The sequence below is a fragment of the Carcharhinus amblyrhynchos genome, chromosome 35, assembly GCF_965287045.1.
Source record: "Carcharhinus amblyrhynchos chromosome 35, sCarAmb.v2.hapA, whole genome shotgun sequence".
NCBI classification, from domain to species: Eukaryota; Metazoa; Chordata; class Chondrichthyes; order Carcharhiniformes; family Carcharhinidae; genus Carcharhinus; species Carcharhinus amblyrhynchos.
The window spans coordinates 5,724,835-5,751,515 of NC_137358.1; the positions used below are offsets into that span (position 1 = coordinate 5,724,835).

Below are 26,681 nucleotides of genomic sequence, written 5' to 3' on the forward strand. Positions count from 1 at the left end.
AGTCAGATGGAGAGGAGGAGTAACTGAGATCAGGCACTTGGGTGTCCAGAACAGGGTTATGTTTCAGTCCCTTGGTGCAGGGCTCTTCACAGGGATGCAGTGATTAACATTGCACAGACCACCACAAGCAAACCCCACAGCAAACTTCAAAGTAAAACTCAAAATTTTCCAGAATTTATTGTACAAAAAAACACTATGGGGAAAAATATTCATCAAACCAACAGAACGATCAGGTCGCCATCGTAACAAACACCTGCGTAACTCTTAATCAGAAGCATTCAGGTCATCAAGGCTTTAATTGGTTTCCATCAATTCACTTTCTGCAAAAACATTAAAAGGAGAGTGCAGTTAAGTGTAAATGCCTAAAACGATGACTAGTTCCGTACTCTGTCCGGTTACCACTGCCAGGAAGTGTGGGTGAGAACAAGCAGGCGGGTGGACATGGGCAGACAGACGTCTGGAATTCACTGCCCGAGTCGGTGTTGGTGGCAGAGACCCTAAACCCTTTTACAAAGTGCCTGGATTGGCAACCTTAAGTACTGTAAACTGCAGGTCTATGGGCTGGGTGCAGGAGGGCAGCAAGGACACTTGAGTGTCCCAGGCTGGCTGTGGATGAAATAGGCCAACGGCCTGCTTCTGCGCCGTAACTTTTCTATGAGTCCATGGGAATCTCCACGTGAGGGTGTCAGATTTGGGTGTGATTTCATGCCCTGCTCCGAAGTCCGTGCTTTGGGCATCATGTGCCACCTTCACCAATATTCCCACGGCCAGGAACAAACACAAGAGTACATGGTTTCTGCTTACAGCCTGAAAGACGTGCTGGTTAGGGTGCATTGGCCGTGCTAAATTCTCCCTCAGTGTATCCGAACAGGCGCTGGAGTGTGGCGACTAGAGGGTTTTCACTGTAACTTTATTGCAGTGTTAATGTAAGCTTATTTGTGACAATAATAAATAAACTTAAACCTTCCAAAATACATTGGGCTGAGACACCCATCAAGGTTCAAGGGCTGTGAACTACAACTCCCAGCATTCCTGCCTAGCTAGCTGAGCAGAGCACATCTAGACTACAAACCTGTAAGCCTGCTTGTGACACTAATAAATAAACTTTAAATAAACAGTTCTAAGATAAATTATAATTGGCATTCTTCTCCGAACACAGGGCCAAGAGGAAGAACGCTTAACCAAATTAAGGATGATTGGACAAGGGGCAAACAAGTCCATGTCAATGCTGTGCTTGGCATTATTGCTACTGTATTACACCTGTACAGTACTAGATCACAGGTGTCCAGATCACCAATAACCTGTCCTGGTCCCCCCATGCCAACACTATAGTTAAGAAATCCCACCAATGCCTCTACTTTCTCATTCTAAGAAATTTGATATGTCAGCTACGACTCTCTCCAACCTTCACAAATGCACCACAGAAAGCATTCTTTCTGGTTGTATCACAGCTTGGTATGGCTCCTGCTCTGCTCAAGACTGCAAGGAACTACAAAAGATCATGAATGTACCCCAATTCATCATGCAAACCAGCCTCCCTAATGGGAAAAATATTGACTCTGTCTATACTTCCTGCTGCCTCAGCAAAGCAGCCGGCATAATTAAAGATCCCACGCACCCCGGACATTCCCTTTCCCACCTTCTTCCGCAGGAAAAAGAGACAAAAATCTGAGGTCACGTGCCAACCGACTCAAGAACAGCTTCTTCCTTGCTACCATCAGACTTTTGACTGGACTTACCTTGCATTAAGTTGATCTGTCTCTACACCCTACCTATGACTGTAACAGTACATTCTGCATTCTCTGCTTTCCTTCTCTATGAACTGTATGCTTTGTCTGTATAGCACGAAAGAAACAATACTTATCACTGTATATTAATACGTGTGGCAATAATAAATCAAATCATATTGCATACATCCAGATTTCAGTGGAGGAAACTGCTAATGTCCTCACAGCCTCTGGCAAACTTGCTGGAACCAGGATTTTCACCGATTAATAATTTGCCTGAACTTACTTATTTCGTTGAACATGAAGGCATCCTGATACTCCTTCATGTACTGTGTAGAGCGCGACTCGTCCAGGAAGAGGGAGTAAACCCGCTTAATGTCATCCACTTGTACCTCTGTCCCCTGGTGCAAAGATAAAATGAGGAAATCAATCGCTACTGGCATTAAAATGAGAGGAAAGTGTGAAGAGTGTAAGGAGGAACAGACGTGGTGGTACAGTGGTTAGTGTTGCTGCCTCACGGTGCCAGGGACCCAGGCTCAGGTGACTGCGGAGTTTGTACGTCCTCCTTGTGTCTGTGTGGGTTTCCTTTGGGAGTTCCGGTTTCCTCCCACAGTCCAAAGATGTGCAGGTTAGGGGTATTGGCCATGGTAAATTGCCCCTTAGTATCAGGAGGATTAGCAGAGTAGATACGTGGATTGTGGAAATAGGGCCTGAAGGGGATTGTTGTCGGTGCAGGCCCAAAGGGCCAAATGGCCTCTTTCTGTACGAGAGGGATTCTACAATTTCATATCACGCAGCAAGTGAGACAGAGATTGATCCACAAACAGAAAATGCTGGAAAATCTCAGTAGGTCTGACAGTATCTGTGGAGAGAAACAGAGCTCTGACCTTTATATGTCTGACATAGAGTCTAGACATGATGTGGAGATGCTGGTGTTGGACTGGGGTAGGCACAATAAGAAATCTTACAACACCAGGTTAAAGTCTTCTTTGGTAGCATGAGCTTTCAGAGTGCTGCTCCTTCTTCAGGTGAGTGAAGGCATCATTTACTTGAAGAAGGAGCAACGCTTCGAAAGCTCGTACTACTAAATAAGCCTATTGGACTTTAACCTGGTGTTGTGAGACTTCTCATGGAGTCTAGATACATGGATGAGATTGAAGTCTACACTCTGTTGGCCACACAGCCTACATGAGAGGGAATTTTGCAATCTTCCAGCACCTAATTTGGCTCTGGTTTGGCAGCAAGGCAACAAAGAATCCTTTCAGAGATGAAGGAGGCCGTTTGGCCCATTGAGTCCGCACTGACTCTCCAACAGAGCACCTTACCCAGGCCAGGTCTATCTACATAACTCCACTACTCTCCCTAACCTACATATCTTAGGTCAAAAAGAATATTGTGCCAAATCTCTCTGAAGGTGGGGAATCTCTGGAATTCTCCGCCCATTGACGTGGTGGAGGCTACCTCATTGAATATGTTTAAGTCATGGGTAGATAGATTCCTGATTGATAAGGGAATTAAGGGTTATGGGGAGCAAGCAGGTAAGTGGAACTGATCCACTTCAGATCAGCCATGATCTTACTGAATGGTGGGGCAGGCTCAAAAGGCTAGATGGCCTACACCTGCTCCTTTTTCTTATGTTCTTATCATATGGAAGGATGGTCACAGTATAGCAGTTCTCCTTGCTGCTCTTGGGGCCTAGGTAGGTTATCGGCAGGAGAATGGGAGCTGTTTTCCTCGGCATCTAGGGTCATAGAACCCCTACAGCGCAGGGGGTGGCCATTCGGCCCATCAAGTCTGCACCAGCCACAATCCCACCCAGGCCCTATCCCCATACAATTATCCTAGCTAGTCCCCCTGACACTAAGGGGTGATTTAGCATGGCCAATCCATCTAACTGCACATCTTTCGACTGTGGGAGAAAACTGGAGCACCCAGGGGAAATCCATGCAGACATGGGGAGAACGTGCAGACTCCACACCGTGACCCAAGCTGGGAATTGAACTCGGGTCCTTGGTGCTGTGAGGCAGCAGTGTTAACCACTGGGCCACCGTGCTGCCGTAATCTCATCATTGCTACCCAACCCAGGAACACTGGATACTGATACCAGCTGGCAAAAACATGAAAAGCGCTTCATTCTCCAGCACCAACACTTCTCATCTCAGTGAACACAAGAGGACACAAAGAAATAATTATTTTTCTTTTTAAAAAGAGGGGAGAATGAGCTTTCAGACAGCATGCCTGCTCACTGTTTACCTTCCGTTTCTTGCAGACGAGGTTAGCAGCGGTGATCAGCTGGATGGAATACCGGAGTGATGTTTCCAAGCCGATCCGTGTCAGGACTGTGTACGCATCCTCACTCATTTCCACATCCTCCTCTTCGCACCTGTCCATTGGGAGCAAAACTTAACACCAGTCCCATCGCACTAATGAAAAGCTACCACTTCTAAACTTAACCCAATCTACCACTTTATTTTTGTTTTAAAACCAAGGTTCATTTAAGGTAAAGGGCAGGAGATTTAGAGGGGATTTGAGGAAAAGCCTTTTCCGCAGAGGGTGGCGGGAATCTGAAACTCGCTGCCTGAAAGGGTGGTAGAGGCGGGCCCCCTCACAACATTTAAGAAGCACTTAGACGAGCGCTTGAAACACCACAGCATACAAGGTTACAGACCAACTGGTGGAAAACAGTATTACTGTAAGTAATTTTGGGCCCCATATCTAAGGAAGGATGTGCCAGTCCCTAGCTAGTCCCCTGACACTAAGGGGCAATTTTGCATAGCCAATCCACCTAACCTGCACATCTTCGGACTGTGGGAGGAAACCAGAGCACCCAGGGGAAGTCCACGCAGACATGGGGAGAACACGCAAACTCCACATAGAAAGTGACACAAGCTAGGAATCGAACTTGGGTCCCTGGCATTGAGAGGATTTAGGAAATTCATGGGAATGATCCCGGGAAGGAAAACTTTAACATATGAGGAGTGTTTGAGGACTCTGGGTCTGTACTCGATGGAGTTTAGGTGGATAAGGGGGATCTCACTGAAGCTTATAGAATATTGGATAGCGTGGACATGGGGAAGATATTTCCATTAGTGGGAAAGATTAGGATCCGGGGGTACAGCCTCAGAGTAAAGGGATGACTATTTAGAACCGAGATGAGAAGGAATTTCTTCAGCCAGAGTGTGGTTCCAGAGTATGGAATTCGTTGCCGCAGAAGGCTGTGGAGGCCGAGTCACTGAGTGTATTTAAGACAGATAGAGAGGCTCTTTATTGGTAAAGGGATCATGGGTTATGGGGAAAAAGTGGGAGAATGGTGTTGAGAAATTTATCAGCCATGATTGAATGGCAGACCAGATGTGATGGACCGAATGGCCTACTTCTACTCCTGTATCTTCCAGTCTCATAGCCAGCAAACAATGGGCTGAGGGGTTTTTTTTGTGCTGTAAAACATGATGACTCTATGACAATTCAATTTCCTTTATGGGCTGAATTAGATCAAATGTGTTTCTGTTCAGAAAAAAAAACTTCCTTAGCTGTCAGTTTACCGTACCTCAAATAAGCAGACACATCATAGGTCATAGAATCCCTACAGTGCAGAAGGAGAGCATTCGGCCCAGCGAACCTGCACTGACCACAATCTCACCCAAGCCCTATTCCCGTAACCCCTCATATTTACCCTGCTAATCCCCCGACACTAAGGGGAAATTTAGTATGGCCAATCCACCTAACCAGCACATCTTGGGACAATAACGGGCAGTTTAGCCGAAGGAAGAGCGGTAGATGTGGTTTATTTGGACTTCAGCAATGCGTTCGATAAGGTCCCCCATGTAAGGCTTATTGAGAATGTGAGGGGGCATGGGATCCAAGGGGACATTGCTTTGTGGATCCAGAACTGGCTTGCCCACAGAAGGCAAAGAGTGGTTGTAAATGGGTCTTTTTCTGCATTGAGGTCAATCACCAGTGGAGTGCGCCAGGGATCTGTTCTGGGACCCTTGTGATTTTTATAAATGACCTGGATGCGGAAGTGGAGGGATGGGTTGGTAAATTTGCCGATGACATAAAGGTTGGAGGTGTTGTGGATAGTGTGGAGGGATGTCAGAAGTTGCAACGAGACATTGCTAGGACGCAAGATTGGGCGAAGAAGTGGCAGATGGAGTTCAACCCGGATAAGTGTGTGGTGGTTCATTTTGGCAGGTCAAATGGGATGAACGAATATAATATTAAGGGTAAGACTCTTAGCAGTGTAGAAGATCAGAAGGATCTAGGGGTCTGGGTTCATAGGACTCTCAAATCAGCTTCGCAGGTAGAGGATGTGGTTAAGAAGGCATATGGTGTACTGGACTTCATCAATCGAGGAATTGAGTTTAGGAGTCGGGAGATAATGCTGCAGCTGTATGAGACCCTGGTCAGACCCCACTTGGAGTACTGTGCTCAGTTCTGGTTGCTTCATTACAGGAAGGATGTGGAAGCCATTGAAAGAGGAGATTTATACGGATGTTGCCTGTATTGGGTGGCATGCTTTATGAGGATAGATTGAGAGAGCTCAGTCTTTTCTTCTTGGAGAGATGAAGGATGAGAGGTGACCTGATAGAGGTGTATAAGGTGTTGAGAGGTATTGATTGGGTGGATTCTCAGAGGCTTTTTCACATGGCTGAAATGGCTGCCACAAGAGGACACAGGTTTAGGCTGGGGAATTGGTACGGAGGAGATGTCAGGGGTAAGTTTTTCACTCAGAGGGTGGTGGGTGCGTGGAATGCCGGCGGTGGTGGAGGCAGATTTGATAGGGTCTTTTAAAAGAATTCTGGATAAATACATGGGACTTAGTAAGATTGAGGGTTATAGGTAAGCCTAGTAGGTAGAGATATGTTTGGTGCAATTTGTGGGCCGAAGGGCTGTTAGTGCTATAGTTTTTCTGTATTCTAATCCACCCATCCAGCACATCTTTGGACTGTGGATACATACAAACTGCAGCACCTGCCGTCATGCAATGATAAGTAACTGACCTTCACTGGGTTACCAGGCTACACGGAGAGGAGACGGGCTATGCAACAGTCAAGGACAAAGTGTAATACAAACAGACAACTGATATTGCGAATTATGATGGAGGGAATTATAATCACTGTACAGGACGGAGCTGGCGCGTCTGAAAGCCTAATCCCGTTCAGAGAAAGCGAGTCAATGTGAAAACAAGGGTAGCATCAGGCCAAACAATCATATCACCGAAGTGTTAATGTCAACTCGACTCCATCAACCCTCACAGCGAGCTGCCACTCTAGAGCATCTATGATTGACTTGTGTTGAAATCTCGACTTCTGAATTTGACTTTTAACACAAACGCATAAGATACTTAACCGACAGATTGCCTTTATTTTTACCTGCCAGCAAGGGGAGAGTGCTTGGGGCAAACGGTCGAAACATTACTCCACCGGACAAAGAAAACCATCATGGTTTATACAATTCTGTAGCTCATAGTTAGCTGGACACAATCCAGTCAAAAGGGTTACACATTACCTACTGATCCAGTAGAATGAAATACTCAACATCCCTGTGCTGTGTGATCTCGGTACCTCATGGGACACCAATATATCACCATTAAGTCTTGTGAATTGTCTTTGAGTCCTTTACCTCAATCTTTCCCTTAGTCAGACATCTTTATCTGATGTCTCTCACTTTGACAGCAGCCTCACGAAGCAGCTTCATCAAAACAGTCTCACATCCGACTGCTTAAACTGGGCCTACTAGAGCCATTAGTATTTTATGGCCTCGTAGTGAAGTTAAGTGAATCACTAAGGAATGTGGTCAGATCAATTTGCCTTTGGGATAATCCCCGATTATACGCCATTTTGATAAATTTGTTAATTGCCAATATAAATGAAACACATGTTTACATATTATAAAGCAAAAGTAAAGTTTATTTATTAATCATAAGTAAGGCTTCCATTAACACTGCAATGAAGTTACTGTGAAATTCCCCTAGTCGCCACGCTCTGGCACCTGTTTGGGAACACCGAGGGTGAATTTAGCATGGTCAATTCACTTAACCAGCATGTCTTTGGACTGGGGGAGGGAACAGGAACACCTGGAGGAAACCCATGCAAACACAGGGAAAATGTGCAAACTCTGCACAGACAGTGAAGTAAGCCGGGAATCGAATCCGTGTCCCTGGCGCTGTGAGGCATCAGTGCTAACCACTAATTACTGTATAGCAAATAATAATTGTTACAAGGTATTAAAACACCTAATTACATCTACTGAAAACTTGCTCACCATTGATTTAAAGTAAATTCTACATCTAAGTTTAAAGAAAAAAGAATCTAGCGGAGCCTGACAGCCTTAATACAGCCCTTTCTTTTCTTTCTTTCTACACTTGTCCAACAAACCAGTCCACTCCCACATGAATGACTTGTGGAACAGATTTCCTCCACTCTCCTGATTGTCTCTTGCAGAGGTACAGTTTGAGCAGTGTGTGCAACACTCCCCAGTATCTGACCCAAATTACCTCTCCTTAACCCAGGGACAGAGGCCAGTTGCAGCATTTTTGATCAGAGCTACTAGGAGATGCCATAGCGTGGAATGCAGAGTAATTAAGCAACTGAATTCCCCTCCCTCTTTTTAGACTTCTTCCCTCATCAGACTTTTGAATGGACCTACCTTGCATTAAGCTAGCTATGACTGTAACACGATATTCTGCACTCTCCATTCCTTCTCGATGAACAGTATGTTTTGTCTGTATAGCACGCAAGCAACAATGCTTTTCACTGTACATTAATACATGTGACATTACAATCAAAGCAAATCAAACAGTACATTTTGCACCCTCTCCTTTCCTTCTCTATGTGCGGTAGGCTTTGTCTGTATAGGGGCAGCATAGTGGCACAGTGGTTAGTACTGCTGCCTGGCAGGCACCTGGGTTCGATTCCCAGCTTGCTTCACTGTTTGTGTGGAGTTTGCACATTCTCTGTTTGCGTGGGTTTCCTCCGGGTGCTTCCGTTTAAATCCCCAGTCCAAAGATGTGCAGGTCAGGTGGATTGGCCATGCTAAAATGCCTCTTAGTGACAGGGGAAGTAGCTTGTGTAAAGGCATGGGGTTATAGGAATAGGGACTGGGTGGGATTGTGGATGGTGTAGGCTCGATGGGTCGAATGGCCTCCTTCAGCACGGTAGGGATTCTATGATTCTACAGCGCAAGAAACAATAGTTTTCATTGTATCCCAATAGTTGTGACAATAATAAATCCCACACCTCTTCAGAAATGGTCACCCTTGGGCGGTTCACTGCTGCTTCGTACCAAGAGACCCTCATCTGTTTCTTTTGGAGACTGACAGACTGAATGCCTCACCTGATCTTTAGAATCTGTTTTGTCTCCTTCTCATTGTAGGGTGAGGTTGAGATGATTACCAATCGATCCAGTAAGTCAATTGGAATTCCATGAGGACTTTTGTAGTTTGTACCACGGATCCTGAAAAACAGAAGACATTAAGCGGAACGCACATGCTGCTTCTTTCTGCATTTCATTACATTAAGGACTCCCAGCTCAGAATCATTGAGCATGGCATTTCTTTTTTATTATTTAACAGGATGTGGGTGCCACTGGCTAAGCCAGCATTTACTGGCCCTTGAGAAAGTGGTGGGTGAGCCTTTCTTGAACTGCTGCAGTCACTGAGGCACATCCGCAATGCTGTTAAAATTTACTTATTAGTCATAGAACCATAGAACTGCTACAGTGCAGAAGAAGGCCGTTCAGCCCATTCCACCAACCACAATCCCACCCAGGCCCTATTCCCATAACCCCAAATATTTACCCTGCTAATTCTCTGACACCAAGGGGGCAATATAGCATGACCAATCAACCTAAGCCTCACATCTTTAGACTGTGGGAGGAAGCTGGAGTACCCAGAGGAAACCTATGCAGACACGGTGAGAACGTGCAAACTCCACACAGACAGTGACCCAAGCTGGGGATCGAACCCAGATTCTTGCCACTGTGCTCTCCAGGATTTTGCCTCAGCGACAGTGAAGGAACAGCCTATATGTTACCAGGTCAGTGACTCAAGAGGGGAACTTGCAGGTGGTGAATGTTCCCATGTATCTGCTGCCATTGTCCTTCCAGGTGGTCGAGGTCGCAGGTTTGGAAAGAGCCTTGGCGTGTTGCTACCACTCTCTCCTCTCCTGTATGTGCCAAACATGCTGGACTATGGCCTTATGAACACCAAGTGCTCGTGTTGCCACAGATTTCAAAGTCGGATGGCCTACCATGACTTTCACAACAAAACACCTCCAGAGTGAAGACAACTCAAATAAATATTGGTAATAGGTGCAGGAATCCTTAATGGAACACCAAGGTCTGTGACAATCTTATGGTTAATAGGAACTTGACCCAGTTTTACTGATGGTCCCAAGGATCCATTTTATTCATTTATGGGATGCGGGCTGGCTAGCATTTATTCCCCATCCCTCGGTGCCCTTGAGGTGGCAATGGGCTAGTGATTGATACAACTGAGTGGCTTCGTAGAATCATAGAACCCTACAGTGCAGAAAGAGGCCATTCGGCCCATCAAATCTGCACCGGCCAATCCCACCCAGGCCCTACCCCCATATCTCTACACATTTTACCCACTAATCCCTCTAACCTACGCATCTCAGGACACTAAGGGGAAATTTTAGCATGGCCAATCAACCTAACCTGCACATCTTTGGACTGTGGGAGGAAACCGGAGCACCCAGAGGAAACACGAGGAGAATGTACAGACTCCACAGAATGACCCAAGGTGGGAATCGAACCCAGGTCCCTGGAGCTGTGAAGCAGCAGTGCTAACAACTGTGTCACCATGCTGCCTGTGCCATGCCTTGTTGGGCCATTTCAGAGTGTCATAGAGGTTTACAGCGTGGAACTGGCCCTTTGGCCCAACTTGTCCATGCTGCCCTTTTTTTTTAACCATTAAGTTAGTCCCAATTGCCCACATTTGGCTCATATCCCTCTATACCCATCTTACCCATGTAACAGTGGAGAGTCAACCACTGTGGCTCTGGAGTCACATGTAGGCCAGACCGGGTAAGGATGGCAGATTTCCTTCCCTAAAGGGACGTTAGCGAACCTCTCAAAATGATTTGGGCAGTCCTCATTTGCAGAGAGTAGCCAGCCATACCTGGTGATCCCACGATTTGTTGCCATGATCAGCACTGGGGCCATGTCGCTCTCTAAACCCCGGTTTAGGAAGGAGAAGCACTCAATGTCCAGCATGTGGACTTCATCTATAAACAGCACCTGGAAAGGTTCAGCACAAGACAAGTAAGCATACTCTACGTCCAGTATTATTTCATACGCAATGTGCTCCATGAGGAACATTTCTTTACTGTAGTGGACACTGGTAGGAATAAAACAACAGGAGTGGTTTTGATCTCCCAACTAAATCCCAGCATACTTACTCCAGGGATTATCTCAGCTTTTCCCTCTTCCCTCCATTCAGCCACCTTAGCATTGATTTGCTCACGAACTTCGGATTTGATTTCCCCAGTGTCACCTGCAAAGGCAACACAAGAACACTGAGGCAAGTTTCACTCTTGTAGATTGGGCTTTGTGCTTTAGTGACCGACAGGGCTGCCAATCACGAATCTGCATGGCCATGTACGAAGCTGAAACCTGTGCTCCAACAATTTGGATACATCTCAAGTCAACGATGCCAGCAGATCTTGGAGTCCTCATTCAGAGTTTGCAATGGCCACAAGATTGAAGGAGAAATTGAGGGTCAAAAACAGAAAAGAGAAAATGGAGGGGTGGGAGATGGGGCAAAGAGGAGGGGATGGGGAACTCCTTAATGTATAGAGATTAGAGAGGTGGTGGTATAGCGTATCGTAACTGGATTAGTAATCCAGACACCCCAGGCAAGATCTGTGGAGCTGGGTTCGATGGGCAATAAATACTGCCCAGCCAACAATGCCCACAAATGAATATTAAAAAAAAGTCCAACCTTTCATAATCTGTGATTGCTGCCAGTGACTCTTGGCTTCACTGGGCCAAAAGGCCTGTCCATCTTACCTGAGAACAGAGCCAGGAATCCCTGAGTCCGACTGTTGATCACATCGATCTCATGCAACGTCACCGTGTGAACCACCTCCTTTCGTTTCTGAAGCTCTCCATCTGGGCACTGCACAAATTTTGTCTGCAGCAAGGAATGTTTACACAAGGTTACTCTTTTCATTCCACTACTTTTTCCCCCTCCTGATTTCCTGGGGCACAGTTTCACTTGAACCAGCTATCTAAGTGAGCCTAAAACAGCAATTGCAAGAACATTATCAACTATAGACAGTATCATAGTAAAATTGGTTAGCACTGTTGCCTCACAGCATCAGGGATCCAGGTTCAATTCCTTGCTTGGGTCACTGTCTGTGCAGAGTTTGCCCATTCTCTCCATTTCTGTGTGGGTTTCCTCCCACAGTCTGAAAGACGTGCTGGTTAGGTGTATCGGCCATGCCAAATTCTCTCTGTGGACCCGAAAGGTGTCGGAGTGTGGCAAATGTTTTCACCGTAATTTCATCGCAGTGTTAATACGAGCTAACTTGTGACACTAATAAATAAAGTTTAAAACTCTAACTTCAAAGTTTGTGATGCGCACGCACATGGTCTGGTAAGTAGTCTCAACACGAGGTTAAAGTCCAACAGGTTTATCTGGAATCACGATGTTTTGGGGCGCTGCTCCTTCATCAGGTGGGCGATGACACTCAACTGATGAAGGAACAGTGCTGCAAAAGCTCGTGATTCCAAATAAACCTGTTGGACTTTAACCTGGTGTTCTGAGACTTCTTACTGCGCCCACCCCAGTCCAATGCTGGTATTTCCAAAATACAGAGTTTAGATAGAGGCGACTCAGCCTCCTGCTCTTCAAGGGGAAGAGCTTGAAGTGCTTTGATCGAAATCACAAATGGTATACAATGGGCACCAGTGACCTCCCACCTTCCCCATTCCAACTCCTTTCCATGCTGAAAACCTTAACTAATAGTTAACACTCGCAGGCTGCACACTTTTATTTTCAATCAGGAGCCTCTCAGTTCTGTGCCGGCTAAAGTGGCAGACATCCTAACCAGAAATTACATCAACGCTCACGGAACAAGACATACCTGGGCCCCCATGGCATCGTAATCACGAGCTCGGGTGAAGGACCGTCCAAGCTTGCTAATCTTCCCTGTCGCCTTGTCAATGGTGATCACATCTCTGCAAAAAAGGAAAAGCAAGGAAATCAAAATTATCATCATCATAGGTTCCCCAAAAGTGCAGAAGGAGGCCTTTCGGCCATTGAGTCTGCACTGGACTTGATGATGCAGACCAGGCCTTATCCCGTAGCCCCACATATTTATCCCACTAATCCTCTAACCTAGGCATCCTGGGGCACTAAGGGGCAACTTAGCATGGCCAATCCACCTAACCTGCACATCTTTGGACTGTGGGAGGAAACCGGAGCACCCAGAGGAAACCCACGCAGACACAGGGAGAACGTGCAAACTCCACACAGACAGTGACTGACATTTGATTGACTGGGCATTCTGAGTGGTGTGTGTTACTGATCACCAATGCCATAGGCAAACGGACTTAGGGCCACTGGTGCCAGTTATGTGCAGTTTTGGGCAGCACAATTAAATCACTGTCACTTAAAATGTCAAAGTTACTGAGTATTCCCAGGTAAATCTGCCACTTGACACATTAGTGCAATCAAAATACAAGTAATTGGCCAGACAGAAGGTGAAAACAATGATTAATTCAGGTTGTAACAATGTGTGGATCAGCATCATGTTCTATTCAATTTGAATAAAACAGCTTCCCGTATTGGATGGAACCAAAAATTTTTATCTGCTCTGGCAAATACTAACGGAGTGATATAATGGAGGGAGGCACGGTGGTTAGCACTGCTGCTCACTGCGCTAGGGACTCAGGTTCGATTCCAGCCTCAGGTCACTGTCTGTAAGGAGTCTGCACCCTGTCCCTGTGTCTGCGTGGGTTTCCTCTGGGTGCTCCGGTTTCCTCCCACAGTCCAAAGATGTGCTGGTTAGGGTGCATCGGCCATGCTAATTTCTCCCTCAGTGTGCCCAAACAGGCGCTGGAGTGTGGTGACTAGGGGATTTTCACAGTAACTTCATTGCAGTGTTAATATAAGCCTATTTGTGACACTGATAAATAAAACTAAAAAACACTGAAGCAGGCAGGAGGGTGGGAGGTATGGGACCCTGACCTCTCCCTGCCACTATCCCAATTTAAATCTGTGATGGGAAGGATCTAACTGGGAGGCCCTTAAGTGGGTAATTTAAGCATTTGAACACTCTGGGTCCACACTCAATGGTGTTTAGAAGGATCTATTTGAAACTTAGAGGATACAGAACTTGGATAGAGTAGTTGTAGAAAATTTGCTTCCATTATGGGTGGCACAGTGGTTAGCACTGCCACTTCATAGCGCCAGCTTCGAATCCCACCTCGGGTAACTGTCTGTGCAGAGCCTGCATGTTCTCCTTGTGTCTACATGGGTTTCCTCTGGATGCTCTGGTTTCCTTCCGCACTCCAAAGATGTACGAGTTTGATGCATTAGCCATGCTAAATTGCCCCTTAGTGTCAGAGGGACTAGGAGGGTAAATATGTGGGGTTATGGGAATAGAACCTGGGTAGGATTGTTGTCAGTGCAGGCTCGATGGGCTGAATGGCCTCCTTCTGCACTGTCAGGATTCTACGATCATTAGGAGAGACAAGGATCTGAGGACAAGCCTCAGAACAGAAATCCGACCCTTTAGAACAGAGATGAGGAGGAATTGCTTCAGCCAGAGTGTGGTGAATCTGTAGAACTCATTGCCACAGAGGGCTGTGGAGGCCAGGTCATTGAGTATATTTACAACAGAGATAGATAGGTTCTTGATTGGTAAGGGGATCAAAGGTTATGGGGAAAAGGCGGGGGAATAGGATTGAGAAATGTTTCAGCCATGATGGACTGGCAGAGCAGACTCAATGGGCCAAATGGCCTAATTCTGCTCCTATATCTTATGGTTTTATTAATGTCCACTAAGGACCTCACCCTCCTGCTGCTCTGGTACGTGAGTGTGTGTCTGTGTGTGTGCGTTTAATGTGGGCTACATGATAAGAAAACCCCTGGACTTGTGGGGCAAAAGCACTGAGTGTCTGATCAAGGGACCCAGCATCGGGAAGGTTGGCGCTTCTGCAACTAGGGTCTTCAATCTCAGACAGAAAATGCTGGAAAATCTCAGCAGGTCTGACAGCATCTGTGGAGAGAGAATAGAGCCATTGTTTGGAGTCTGAATGACCATTCATCAGAGCTGACTTCATGTCCAGTCATTGGACATCAGCAAGCTGTTTGCACTGGGCATTGTGGCCAAGCCGAGCCCACTCACCAACACCCAAAAGTGGTGCTGGTACTTGAGGGTGATGCAGAGAAGGGAAAGTGGGGTCATTAACTAGTGTGTTGGCAAGGTATGCAACCTGGGAGGACTGTAAAGCTGAGCTCTACCTTCATTGCAAACCTACAAAACTTTTTAATGGGGGAAAAGGGGGTCATGGAATCATAAATCCCTGTAGTGCAGAAGGCGGCCATTCAGTACATCGAGGCTGTACTGACTACAATCCCACCCAGGCCTTAACCCCATACATTTACCCGAGCTGGTCCCTCGACACTAAGGGGACAATTTAGGATGGCCAATCCACCTAACCTGCACATCTTTGGACTGGGTGGAAACCAGAGGAAACCCATACAGACACCGGGAGAATGTGCAAACTCCACACAAACAGTGACCCATGCTGCGAATTGAACCCGGGTCCCTGGAGCTGTGAGGGAGCACTGCTAACCACTGTGCCACTCCAGTCAGTGAATGGCTCCTCAAAGGAAAGGGATCAGGCGGGAAGCCTGGGTTGAATTTTGCTCCCCTTTCTCCTCAGAGGTCAATTGATATTTATAATACCTGCAGCAGGGGCACACCCAACCTCACTGTGCACAAGCTGGCAAAACCTGAAAACGGAGGTCTTTGGCTTAAAAATGAGCTCAATGTGCTTAAAACACAGCTCTTGGGGCAATCGTCAAGCAGAAACCAGAGGGTGCCTATTCTTGAGAAGGGGCTTAGGGAAATGCACAAAATTGCACTGTCCCACCTTCATGAACTTCCCTACTGAGGGTTATGGGGAGAAAGCAGGAAAGTGGAACTGAGCCACTTCAGATCAGCCATGATCTTATTGAATGGCGGGGCAGGCTCGAGGGGCTAGATGGCCTACTCCTGCTCCTATTTCTTATGTTCTTACTGACATGCGGCAACTCATTTACGTAGCTCAGAAAGGCAGGAATTTCAAATCAAATCATTATCGTAACTGCGAAGGTAATGTTGCCCATTTTCGATTTTAAGTACCGCTGTTGCTTGGATTGGGAGTTGGAGGAGAAATTGTGGACTATAGGATCTGGTTTAAAAGCGGGTAGCACTTAGCACTGCTGTTTCAAAGGACCACGGAACCCGGTTCAATTCCAGGCCTGGGTCACTGTGCGAAGTTTGCACATCCTCCCTGTGTTGGCGTGGGTTTCCTCCCACAGTCCAAAAGACGCGTGGGTTAGGTGGATTGGCCATGTTAAATTGCCCCTTAGAGTCCAAAGATTTGTAGGTTAGAGGAATTAGTGGGGTAAATGTGTGGGATTACAGGGATAGGCCAGGGAGGTGGGCCTGGGTAAGATGCCGTGTCGGAGAGTCGGTGCAGACTCGATAGGCTGAATGGCTTCCTTCTGCACTGCAGGGATTCTAGAAGAGAGTAACTGAGTAGGCGGATGTGGTTAATACGCACATTCATTCTCTTGACAGTTAAACGCTGGTAGCTACCCACCCAGCTTGCACCTTCTCTTTCGTCAAACACTCGATCATTTTCGTCCCCAGATCATAGATTGTTTCCATCTCTGTCGTTTTCAGGGTCAGCTTTCCAACCTTTGCGCCCTATGAAAAAGAAAATATAAATAATTACGCTCACTGCTGATCTAGCTGGATGATGATGGTGTTGGGGAATGGGAAACTCTTCACTGATGGATAGCATTAATAGAAACTTTCAGGTCAGAGTTAAGACGATTTGACAACTGGAAAACATAGGATACTCTTGTCCCAACTACGTGCCTTAGCCTCAACGCAGGACAGTACCCTCAACTCACTGGTGTGACCTCCATTTCTCACCGAGTCACGAATGCGATTGATCACTCTAGCTTGTACACCCTAGCCATGGCTGTAACATTACAGTTTGCACTCTGTTTCTTTCTCTATGACCGGATGCTTTGTCCATAAAGCATGCAAGAAACAATACTTTTCACTGTATGTTAATACAAGTGACAATCACTGTACTAAATTGTATTATAGATTCACTTAGAACTGCGTGTGTTTCTTCCGGGTGCTTCGGTTTCCTCCTAATCTGAAAGACGTGCTGGTTAGATGCATTGACCTGAACAGACGCTGGAGTGTGGCGGCTAGAGGAATTTCACAGTAACTTCATTGTAGTGTTAATGTAAATCTTACTTGTGGCTAACAAATAAACTTTAAACATTTTTAAGGTGCTGCCTAAGGAGCCTTGATGAGTTGTTGCAGTTCATCTTGTAGATGGAACACACTGTGGTGGAGGGAGTGAATGTTTGTGGAAGGGGTGCCAATCAGGTAGACTGCTTTGCCCTGGATAGTGTTGAGCTTCTGGAGTGTTGTTGGAGCTGCACCCATCTAGGCAAGTGGAGAGTATTCTATCACATTCCTGACTTGAGTCTTGTAGATCGCGGGCAGATGTTGGGGAGTCAGGAGGTGAGTTACTTGCCACGGGATTCCTAGCCTCTGATCTGCTCTTACAGCCACAGTTTATACATAGCGAGCCCAGTTCAGTTTCTGGTCAATGGTCATCCCTTGGATATTGACTGTGGGGGATTCAGTGATGGTTATAACTTGCATCCTTTCTTCCTCGAAGATGCAAAATCTTTGCTGGGCAGGGGACGAGTGTTGCCAGCCACTTTCCAGAGTCTCCCCAAAATAATTATCCTGTATGAACAGCACCAGCTATTGAACCATAGGAGGCATCACCATTCATTCCACCAGCAGTCACTGTGATGGCAATTGGGACTGGGAACCACGAGCGATTTTGCCTTTTCTTCTTCCAAGACATGAAGGCTAATTGCATCCTTGGGAGTATTGTTTCCCCAGTTAAGATCGAGGTGGAAATAAGAAATGTGCTTTCAATAAAGAATTTCAGTTCAAGAACAAAACTACAAAGATGATTCTCTGACTCTCATTCATTCCTCTGAACTTACCGTGCCAGTGGCTGGTCTGTCGATCTGAATTTCCACAACTTCTCCCTCGATTATTTCAGTCTCCTCTCTGTTTAAAGGAAAGAACATTTTGACTAAATAAATCTTAAATAAGTACATTGATTTTCCCTGGATTAAAGCCTCCTGTCAGATTGTGCCACTTGCCACCAGGGTGGCACAGTGGTCAGCATCACTGTGTCACCAGCACCAGGGACCGGGTTCAATTCCAGTCTTGGGTCACTGTCTGTGCTGAGTCTGCATGTTCTCCCTGTGTCTGCGTGGGTTTCCTCCGAGTGCTCTGGTTTCCTCCCACAGTCCAAAGATGTGCGGGTTAGGTTGATTGGCCGTGCCAAATTGATCCTAATGACAGGGGATTAGCAGAGTAACTATGTAGGGTTATGGGAATAGGGCCTGGGTGGGATTATGGTCGGTGCAGACTCAATGGGCCAAAAGGCCTCCTTCTGCACTGTAGTAGGGATTTTATGATTATTGAAGCTGCACATTTCTACAAGTTTATAAGCTTCCGATCTCTGTGCCATGTGTCTACAGCATCATCAACGTGCTTAGAAATTCCAGTCCTGATCTATTTACTCCAAAAGGGCGGCACAGTGGTTAGCACTGCTGCCTCACAACGCCAGTGACCCGGGTTCGATTCCCGGCTTGGGTAACCGTCTGTGCGGAGTCTGCACATTCTCCCCCGTGTCTGCGTGGGATTTCCTCCAGATACTTGTTTCCTCCCACAGTCTGAAAGACTTGCTGGTTAGGTGCATCGACCGTGCTAAATTCTCTCTCAGTGTACCCGAACAAGTGCCAGTGTGTGGCGACTAGGGGATTTTCACAGTAACTTCATTGCCGTATTAATGCAAGCTTACTTGTGATGGTAATAAATAAAACTTTAGACTTAAAAAACATCTGTTCCTGCAGCAAATTATCTTCCTCTTATATTAATGTGCATTCTAAAGGATGGGTGAGGGCTTAAAAATAAAAATACAACAGTCTTACAGATGCACCACTTTCCCAAGATATTACAAGGCAAATTTTCCTTTTGATGCCAGGTTTGAGACTGGTGGAGCAGAAGTTCTTGTCACAAAGAGAGGACTGCAGCACTGTCCAAATTTTGTGACAAAGGCTCCCACTTACTAAGCCTCAGCATTATCGTGGGAATATAATGATTAAACATTAGTCCCAGTTCACAGCCAGATGGATAAGAATATTAACAAGATCAAATGTCAGACTCCTGAATGTCAATATGCCTTTTGCCCTTCCTACTATCCCTCCAACAAATCAGCTGATTGATATGCATCTGCAGACATGTTACAAAGTAGAGAAATGTTATATCACAGAGAAGTCTTGAAACATCAACTTTTCTCTCGAGAAACATAGCGCAGATCAAGGTTGGCAAAACTAAAAGGATGAGCGGTTACTGAATGATGCCAAGCTTGGGGTTTTCCAGGAAATTGGTGAATGCAGTAGAAGATTGGCATCTGGGCAGCACGGTTAGCACTGCTGCCTCACGGCATCAGACACACGGGTTTGATTCCCAGTTGGGTCACTGTCTGTGTGGAGTCTGCATGTTCTCCCCATGTCTGCATGGGTTTCCTCCGGGTTATCTGGTTTCCTTCAACAGTCCAAAGGTGTGCAGGTTAGGTTGATTGGTCATGCCAAATGTCCCCTCAGAGTCCTGAGATGAGTAGGATAGAGGGATTAGCAGGGTAAATGAAAAGGGGTGGGGCCCGGAATGGGATTGTTGTTGGTGCAGATTTAATGGGTTAAATGGCCTCCTTCTAAACATTGGGTTTCTGTGATCTGTGACGCTGGGGAGAGGTCTGAGATGAGTCACCAGACGTGGCACTTCTAGCGAGTTGGAGATGGGGTATTTGTGGAACCTCCTCGTCCCCCAGCGAGTTGTTTAATCGTCCAGCACTATTCACGCCTGAATGTATTAAGACTGCGAAGGGGTCAGAGAACAGGAGGAAAGCGTAGGGCACCACATTTACCACCCGGGGGGAGCGGTGGCAAATGAGGAAAGTTCAGATTAACTCAGACCTGGGTGCCATTGCTAAAATAGTGAGATAATAAACACTGCAGTGGAGACAAGCTAGCATAATATTATATCAAACAAACACAAAAAAACTCGGCCATGCTTACTTGATGCGGACACCAATGGATCGGCGGAAAGCCTGAGTTAGTGCTTCTGTTTTGCTCATTTCCAGGGAGAAGATTTCACTGCCGGCGATAGCTGTGAATGGAGTGTCCTGCCCTAGAGCTTGAGCCATCCCTGCAGGAACAAGAATACGTTTTCAATTATAAACAGAAAACACACTGCAGGCTGATCACACAGGTCAGCTAGGGGTGGCACAGTAGCACAGAGGTTAGCACTGCTGCCTCATAGTGCTAGGGGCCAGGTTCGATTCCTGGTTTGGGTCACTGTCTGTGTGGCGTTTGCACGTTCTCCCTGTGTCTGCATGGATTTCCTCCGGCTGCTCCAGTTTCCTCCTACAGTCCAATTATGTGCTGGTTAAGTACATTGACCTGAATAGGCACCTGACAGTGGTGGCTAGGGGAATTTTGCAATAATTTTATTGCAGTGTTAATATAAGCTTTACTTGTCACTTTCTCAGAAGACTAAGGAAATTTGGCATGTCAGCTACGACTCTCAACAACTTTCACAGATGCACCACTGAAAGCATTGTATCACAGCTTGGTATGGCTTCTGCTCTGCCCAAAGCCACAAGGAACTACAAAAGGTTGTGAAAGTAGCCCAATCCATCATGCAAACCAGCCTCCCATCCATTGACTCTGTCCACACTTCCCGCTGCCTCAGCAAAGCAGCCAGCATAATTAAGAACCCCGTGCACATTGGACATTCTCTCTTCCACCTTCTTCTATACGGGAAAAGATACAAGAGTCTGAGGTCACGTACCAACTGACTCAAGAACAGCTTCTTTCCTGCTGTCATCAGATTTTTGAATGGACCTACCTCACATTAAGTTGATCTTTCTCTACACCCTAGCTATGACGGTAACACTACATTCTGCACTCTCTTGTTTCCTTCTCTATGAACAGTGTGCTTTGGCTGTACAGTGCACAAGAAACAATACTTTTCACTGTATGCTAATACGTGTGACAATAATAAATCAAATCAAATAATAAATAAACATTAACTCTTCAGATGGATATTACAGAGTTATGCAAGACACAAAGTGAAAAGAAACGAGGCGACACGGTGGTTGGCACCCGCTCCCTCACAGCGCCAGGGACCCTGGTTCAATTCTGGCCTTGGGTGACTGTGTGGAGTTTGCACATTTTCCCAGGGCCTGCGTGGGCTTTCCTTTGGATGCTCCAATTTCCTGCCACGTTCCAAAGACATGCTGCTTAGGTGGATTTTTAAAAAATTCATTCCTGGGACACAGGCATCACCAGCATTTATTGCCCATCCCGAGTTGCCCTTGTTCAGCAGGCAGTTGAGAGTCAACCACATTGTTGTGGCTCTGGAGTCACATGTAGGCCAGGCCAGGTAAGGACGGCAGATTTCCTTCACTAAAGGACATTAGTGAACCAGATGGATTTTTCTGACAATTGACAATGGTTTCATGGTCAGCAGTAGATTCTTAATTTCAGGTTTTTTTTTAATTGAATTCAATTGCCACCATATACTGTGGTGGGATCTGAATCTGGGTCTCCAGAACATTAGGTGACTTTCTGGATTAATATTTTAGTGATATTACCACAAGGCCATTGCCTCCCCATTGTAAAGTGTCCCTTAGTGTCAGGGGTATTGACAGGGTAAATACATGGGGTTATGGGGATAGGGCCTGGGTGGGATTGTGTTTGGTGCAGATTCAATGGGCTGAATGGTCTCCTTCTGCAATGTCGGGATTTTATGATTAATCCTAAGCATTAATTTAAGCATAACAGTGGGATACGAGCATAAAACTAGCAAAGGATCAGGAACACCTTCTTCATACAGCGTGGTAAGTGATCTGCTGGGTAAAAATTTAGGCATTATTCAAGAGGTAGTTACATCGAGTATTGTATTTTAATGGGATTTATCATATATGAAGTGTTTTGAGATGTTTCTGAGATTGTATCTGATGCAAGCATCTCTGAGCCACTGCAAAAACAAATTAAAGTTGCTTTCTGCACTCCATGAATAGTTAGAAAAAGATCTCATACCCATCGCAATGGCAGTCTTTCCTGTTCCAGGCTGGCCAGCAATCAGGACTGCTCTGCCCGCGATCTTTCCCTCCTTAATCATCTCGAGAATGACCCCAGCAGCACGACGAGCACTCAGCTGTCCCACCATCCCCTGGGAGACCTGATGAGAGAGAACAATCAACACTTCAATGACGAGACATTCACAAAATAGTCAAATCTGATGCAGCACCATTAATACTGCCCAGTCCATTATGCAGACCAGCCTCCCAGCCACTGACTCTGTCTACACTTCCTGGTGCCTTGGGAAAGTAGTCAGCCGTAATTGATGACCTCACGCACCCCGGACATACTCTCTTCCACCTTCTCCAAAGATGTGTGGGTTAGATTGATTGGCCATGCTAAATTGACCATTAGTGTCAGGGGGATTAGGAGGGTAAATATGTGGGATTACGGGGATAGGGCCTGGATGGGATTGCTGTCGGTGCAGATTCAATGGATGGCACAGTAGTTAGCACTGTTGCTTCACAGCGTCAGAGAACTGGGTTCGATTCCCAGCTTGGGTCACTGTCTGTGTGAAGTCTACACGTTCTCCCTGCATCTGCATGGGTTTCCTCTGTGTGCCCCGGTTTCTTCCTACAGTCTGAAAGACGTGCAGTTAGGCGCATTGATCTGAACAGGCGCCAAAGTGTGGCGACTAGGGGAATTTTGCAGCAACTTCATTGCAGTGTTAATGTAAGCCTACTTGTGACTAATAAATAAACTTTACTTTGAATGGCCTCCTCCAGCACTGTAGAATTCTATGGTTCTATTCTATGGCTCTTCCGTCAGGAAAAAGATACAAAAGTCTGAAAACAATACCAATTGTCTCAAGTTCAGCTTCTTCCCTGCTGCCATCACTTTGGAATGGACACATCACATATTAAGCTGATCTTTCTCTACACTTTATCTTTAACTGTGACACTACATTCTGCACCCTCTCCTCTCCTTCTCCCCCATGTACTCTATGAACGGTATGCTGTCTGCATAACGCTCAAGAAACAATACTTTTCACTGCATCCCAATTCACGTGACACTAATAAATCAAATACATTAAGCTGATCTTTCTCTGCACCCTAGTTATGACTGTAACAGTATATTCTGCACCCTCTCTTACTCTATGAACGGTAGGTTTTGTTTGGAAAAGTGCAAGAGACAATACTTTTCACTGTATCCCAATACATGTGACAATAATAAATCAAATCAAATATAAGAGATGACCTCTTGTTCTTGATGGCTAGTCAGTGATCTCTATCAGAAAGTAAACTTGAGTCAAGATCAGGGTTTGAGGAGCTTGCAAATTAAGCAGGCTGCTTAATATACACACTGTTCAAACGGCCATTTGGAATAGTAAAGAGCGCCATCACTGATGGAACAATACACTACCTGAACCATCAGGGAAGAAACCTGCAGGGGAAACATGCTAGTGGTGCTCTAGTCTGAGGACTGCAATAAACAATGCAATTCCCTCCAGTCCCAATTCCACTACTTAATGCCTCTGTACTGTACCTGTCGGGGTTCCAAGGCATCATCGAGTCCCAAGCCACGGATGTGCGAATGAGCACCTGTGGAAAGTGCAAGGATACAAGTTACTTCAAATCATTGTGTTAAACTCCTAGTGCCGACAGCAACTTTATATTCACAAACTTCTTTTCAAAGGGGATCTTGATCACAAGACACACAGGAGACATGCTTCCAAAATGGACTGGAGACAGATCAAGAGTGTCTCGGGGCAAAAGCGCTACCTGATAATAGCGAACCAGAGATAAGATGATCCCAGATTGGAATTTCATGCTGATTCCAGTTGGGGGGGTCGGGGGGAAGAGAGAGAGACAGAGAGGAGGAGTTACATTTGGGCTCAACATTTCAGCAAGGGTAAAAACTGGGCAGAGGCCTTTGTCCAGAAAGCTATCGATTACTGTCAGGTGTGATGAATGCATAGCTTGCTGATATTCATTATCTAGGTTCAAGACGCAAAGTAAAGCCACTGAGGTGAGTACTTTAGCGGAATGGGCGGAGGGCGGGCATCTGCAACCCAGCTACAGAGGTAAGAAAAAAAAGAGCCTACCAATTCTCTCTATCCGGGTGACATCCCTCACTTCAGGAACCTTCGTTGCTGTCGTCTGAAAAACAATACAGGTTCATGTAATATATGCAGACAATCATAGAATCCCACAGTGCAGAAAGAGGACATTTGGCCCATCGAGACTGCATTGACAACAATCCACTCAGTCTCTATTCCCATAACCCCACATATTTATCCTGCTAATCCCCTGACACAAGTGAACAATTTAGCATGGCCAATCCGCCTAACCGACATCTTTAGATTGTGGAACAAACGCACAAAGACACCAACAGAACATGCAAACTCTACAGCCAGCGACCTAAGCCATGGTGGCACAATGGTTAGCACTACTGCCTCACAGCGTGTAAGATCCGGGTTCAAATCCCAGCTTGGGTCACTACCTGTGTGGAGTGTGCACATTATCCCCATGTCTGCATGGGTTTCATTAAAAAAGAGCCATGAGTTTTAACTATTGCACAAAATATACTTCAGTTGTGTTCTAACTTCAACAAGCGCTTTGTGAAATAAACTGAAATATAAAGCAACTCTATTGATGAACATACATTCCTTGAAGTTTAGATTTCAGTATTATCTTACCAACAGTCTCTGTCTCCTACAACTGGGCACCAGCTATAGTTTCTCTTGTTTCACCTAATACAATATCAGTGTCTGTAGTAGCAGCAACATTGTTCTTCATTTGTTACTTTGCAACTGCCATGGCCACATTGTTTAAGTGGGACTGACATTCCCTGCCACACTGCACCCTCCCAGTGAATATGGGAATGACATCCTTGTCACTGCATCCACTCCCCAATGAAAATGGACTGACACTCTCTGTCATGCTGCATCCAAGGTGAATATGGGGGCTCTTTCAGGCAGAAATGAAGGGCAGTGGTTAGTGCTGCTGCCTCAAAGCGCCAGGGACCTGGGTTGAATTCCAGGCTTGGGTCACTGTCTGTTCTCCCTGTATCTGCGTGGGTTTCCTCCGGGTGCTCCGGTTTCCTCCCACAGTCCAATAGGCATGCTGGTTAGGTGCATTAGCATGCTAAATTCTTCCTCAGCGTCCCCGAACAGGCGCCAGAGTGTGGTGGGTAGGGGACTTTCACAATAACTTCACTGCAATGTTAATGTAAGCCTACTCGTGACATTGTTAAATAAGTGAAATTTTAAACTGAATTCATTGATTTGAAATGTGTTGGTTGGCGTTGTCAGATTGAAGCAAGACCGTTTATTTTGTTTCACTGTGGCTGATTCCTGTAACCCTGCTTCTCCCAGACTGCACCACGGACAAGACAGTTAACAGACATCACTAAAGCAAGTGAACACCCTCAAGGTGGCTCAGGAGAAAACACAAGCAGTGTGTTGGTGTGAGGAAGAGCTCTCTCTCATCCTGAAGCTGAAAACACATGGTCCAAGCTTGATCTGAGCATTTATTCTGTGCTGATACAGCAGTGATAGCACAATGGTTAGCGCTGCTGCCTCACGAGGGACCTGGGTTCAATACCCAACTTGGGACACAGTCTGTGCGGAGCCTGCACATTCTCCCCACGTCTGCGTGGGTTTCCTCCAGGTGCTCCGGTTTCCTTCCACAGCCCGAAAGACGTGCTGGTCACGGAGCATCGACCCTCACAGGTGGCAGAGTGTGGCGGCAAGGGGAATTTCACAGCAACTTCACTGCAGTGTTAATGTAAGGCTTACTTGTGACACTAACAGATAAATGAACTTTAAACTTGAGGAACCGCAACAGGGGTGGCGAAATAAGACACTCGGCCACTCAGCAAGTGGTGGGGGAAGGGGAGGGTGGATAGGCATGAGACAAACAAAGATCAGTGGGGGTGCGGGGAGGTGTGTACAACCACGGAGGCCGCAAAAACCCTGTACTCGCAGCAAAGGGGGAGGCGGGGCAGGTAGAGGGGGACGAGGGAGCGGACTTCTCCCCCCCCCCCCACCTCTGACCACCCCCGGGGTGGGGGGGGGGGGGTTGGGGAGGAGAGGCACGAGTCAAAACAAAGATCGAGGGGGAGGCGGGGAGGGTATTCGGATATTGAACCAAGGGAACGGCAACAACGCTGTACATGCAGCAATGGTGGGGGGCAGATAGAGGGGGAGAGGGGCAGATAGAGGGAAAGGGAGGGGGCGGATTGCTCCCCCTGGGGAAGGAGGGGGGGAGATAATGGATCCTCCCGGGATCTGGAACCTTCTGCCGCCCCGCGCCCAATTCCTATCACAGACTGAACGCTGATGGATTGATGTGATTATTCCCCCGCCCGCCGCTCGCTCTCTACTCCCCCACCTCCCCCTCTCCCGCCGCTCGCTCGCTGTCTACCCCCCTCTCCCGCCGCCGCTGCCGCTCTCACCGTTGCCATGCTGCTGCTGCTGCTGCCGCCGCCGGTCTCTAACGACTAAC

The 26,681-nt window shown here is 46.5% G+C and overlaps 1 protein-coding gene across 1 annotated transcript; it reads right to left on the reverse strand.

Moving 5' to 3' along the window:
- Positions 1-152: 152 nt before the first annotated feature.
- ruvbl2 (RuvB-like AAA ATPase 2) lies at positions 153-26,681 on the reverse strand. Its single transcript, XM_080217722.1, has 15 exons — positions 26,632-26,681; positions 24,278-24,332; positions 23,719-23,774; positions 22,192-22,333; positions 20,164-20,293; positions 18,019-18,085; positions 16,572-16,678; positions 12,839-12,932; positions 11,760-11,883; positions 11,150-11,244; positions 10,870-10,988; positions 9,063-9,182; positions 3,981-4,110; positions 2,014-2,128; positions 153-320 (listed from the first exon to the last, which is right to left on the reverse strand). The coding sequence occupies exons 1-15, from the start codon at positions 26,638-26,640 to the stop codon at positions 295-297; spliced, it is 1,389 nt and encodes a 462-aa protein (XP_080073848.1). The 5' UTR covers positions 26,641-26,681; the 3' UTR covers positions 153-294.

Coding starts and splice junctions, on each gene's coding strand:
- ruvbl2 (XM_080217722.1), bottom strand. Junction 11,245..11,759: donor ATTCCTGGCTCTGTTCTCAG/GTAAGATGGACA, acceptor TTGCCTTTGCAG/GTGACACTGGGGAAATCAAA. Junction 321..2,013: donor CTTCATGTTCAACGAAATAA/GTAAGTTCAGGC, acceptor ATGTTTTTGCAG/AAAGTGAATTGATGGAAACC.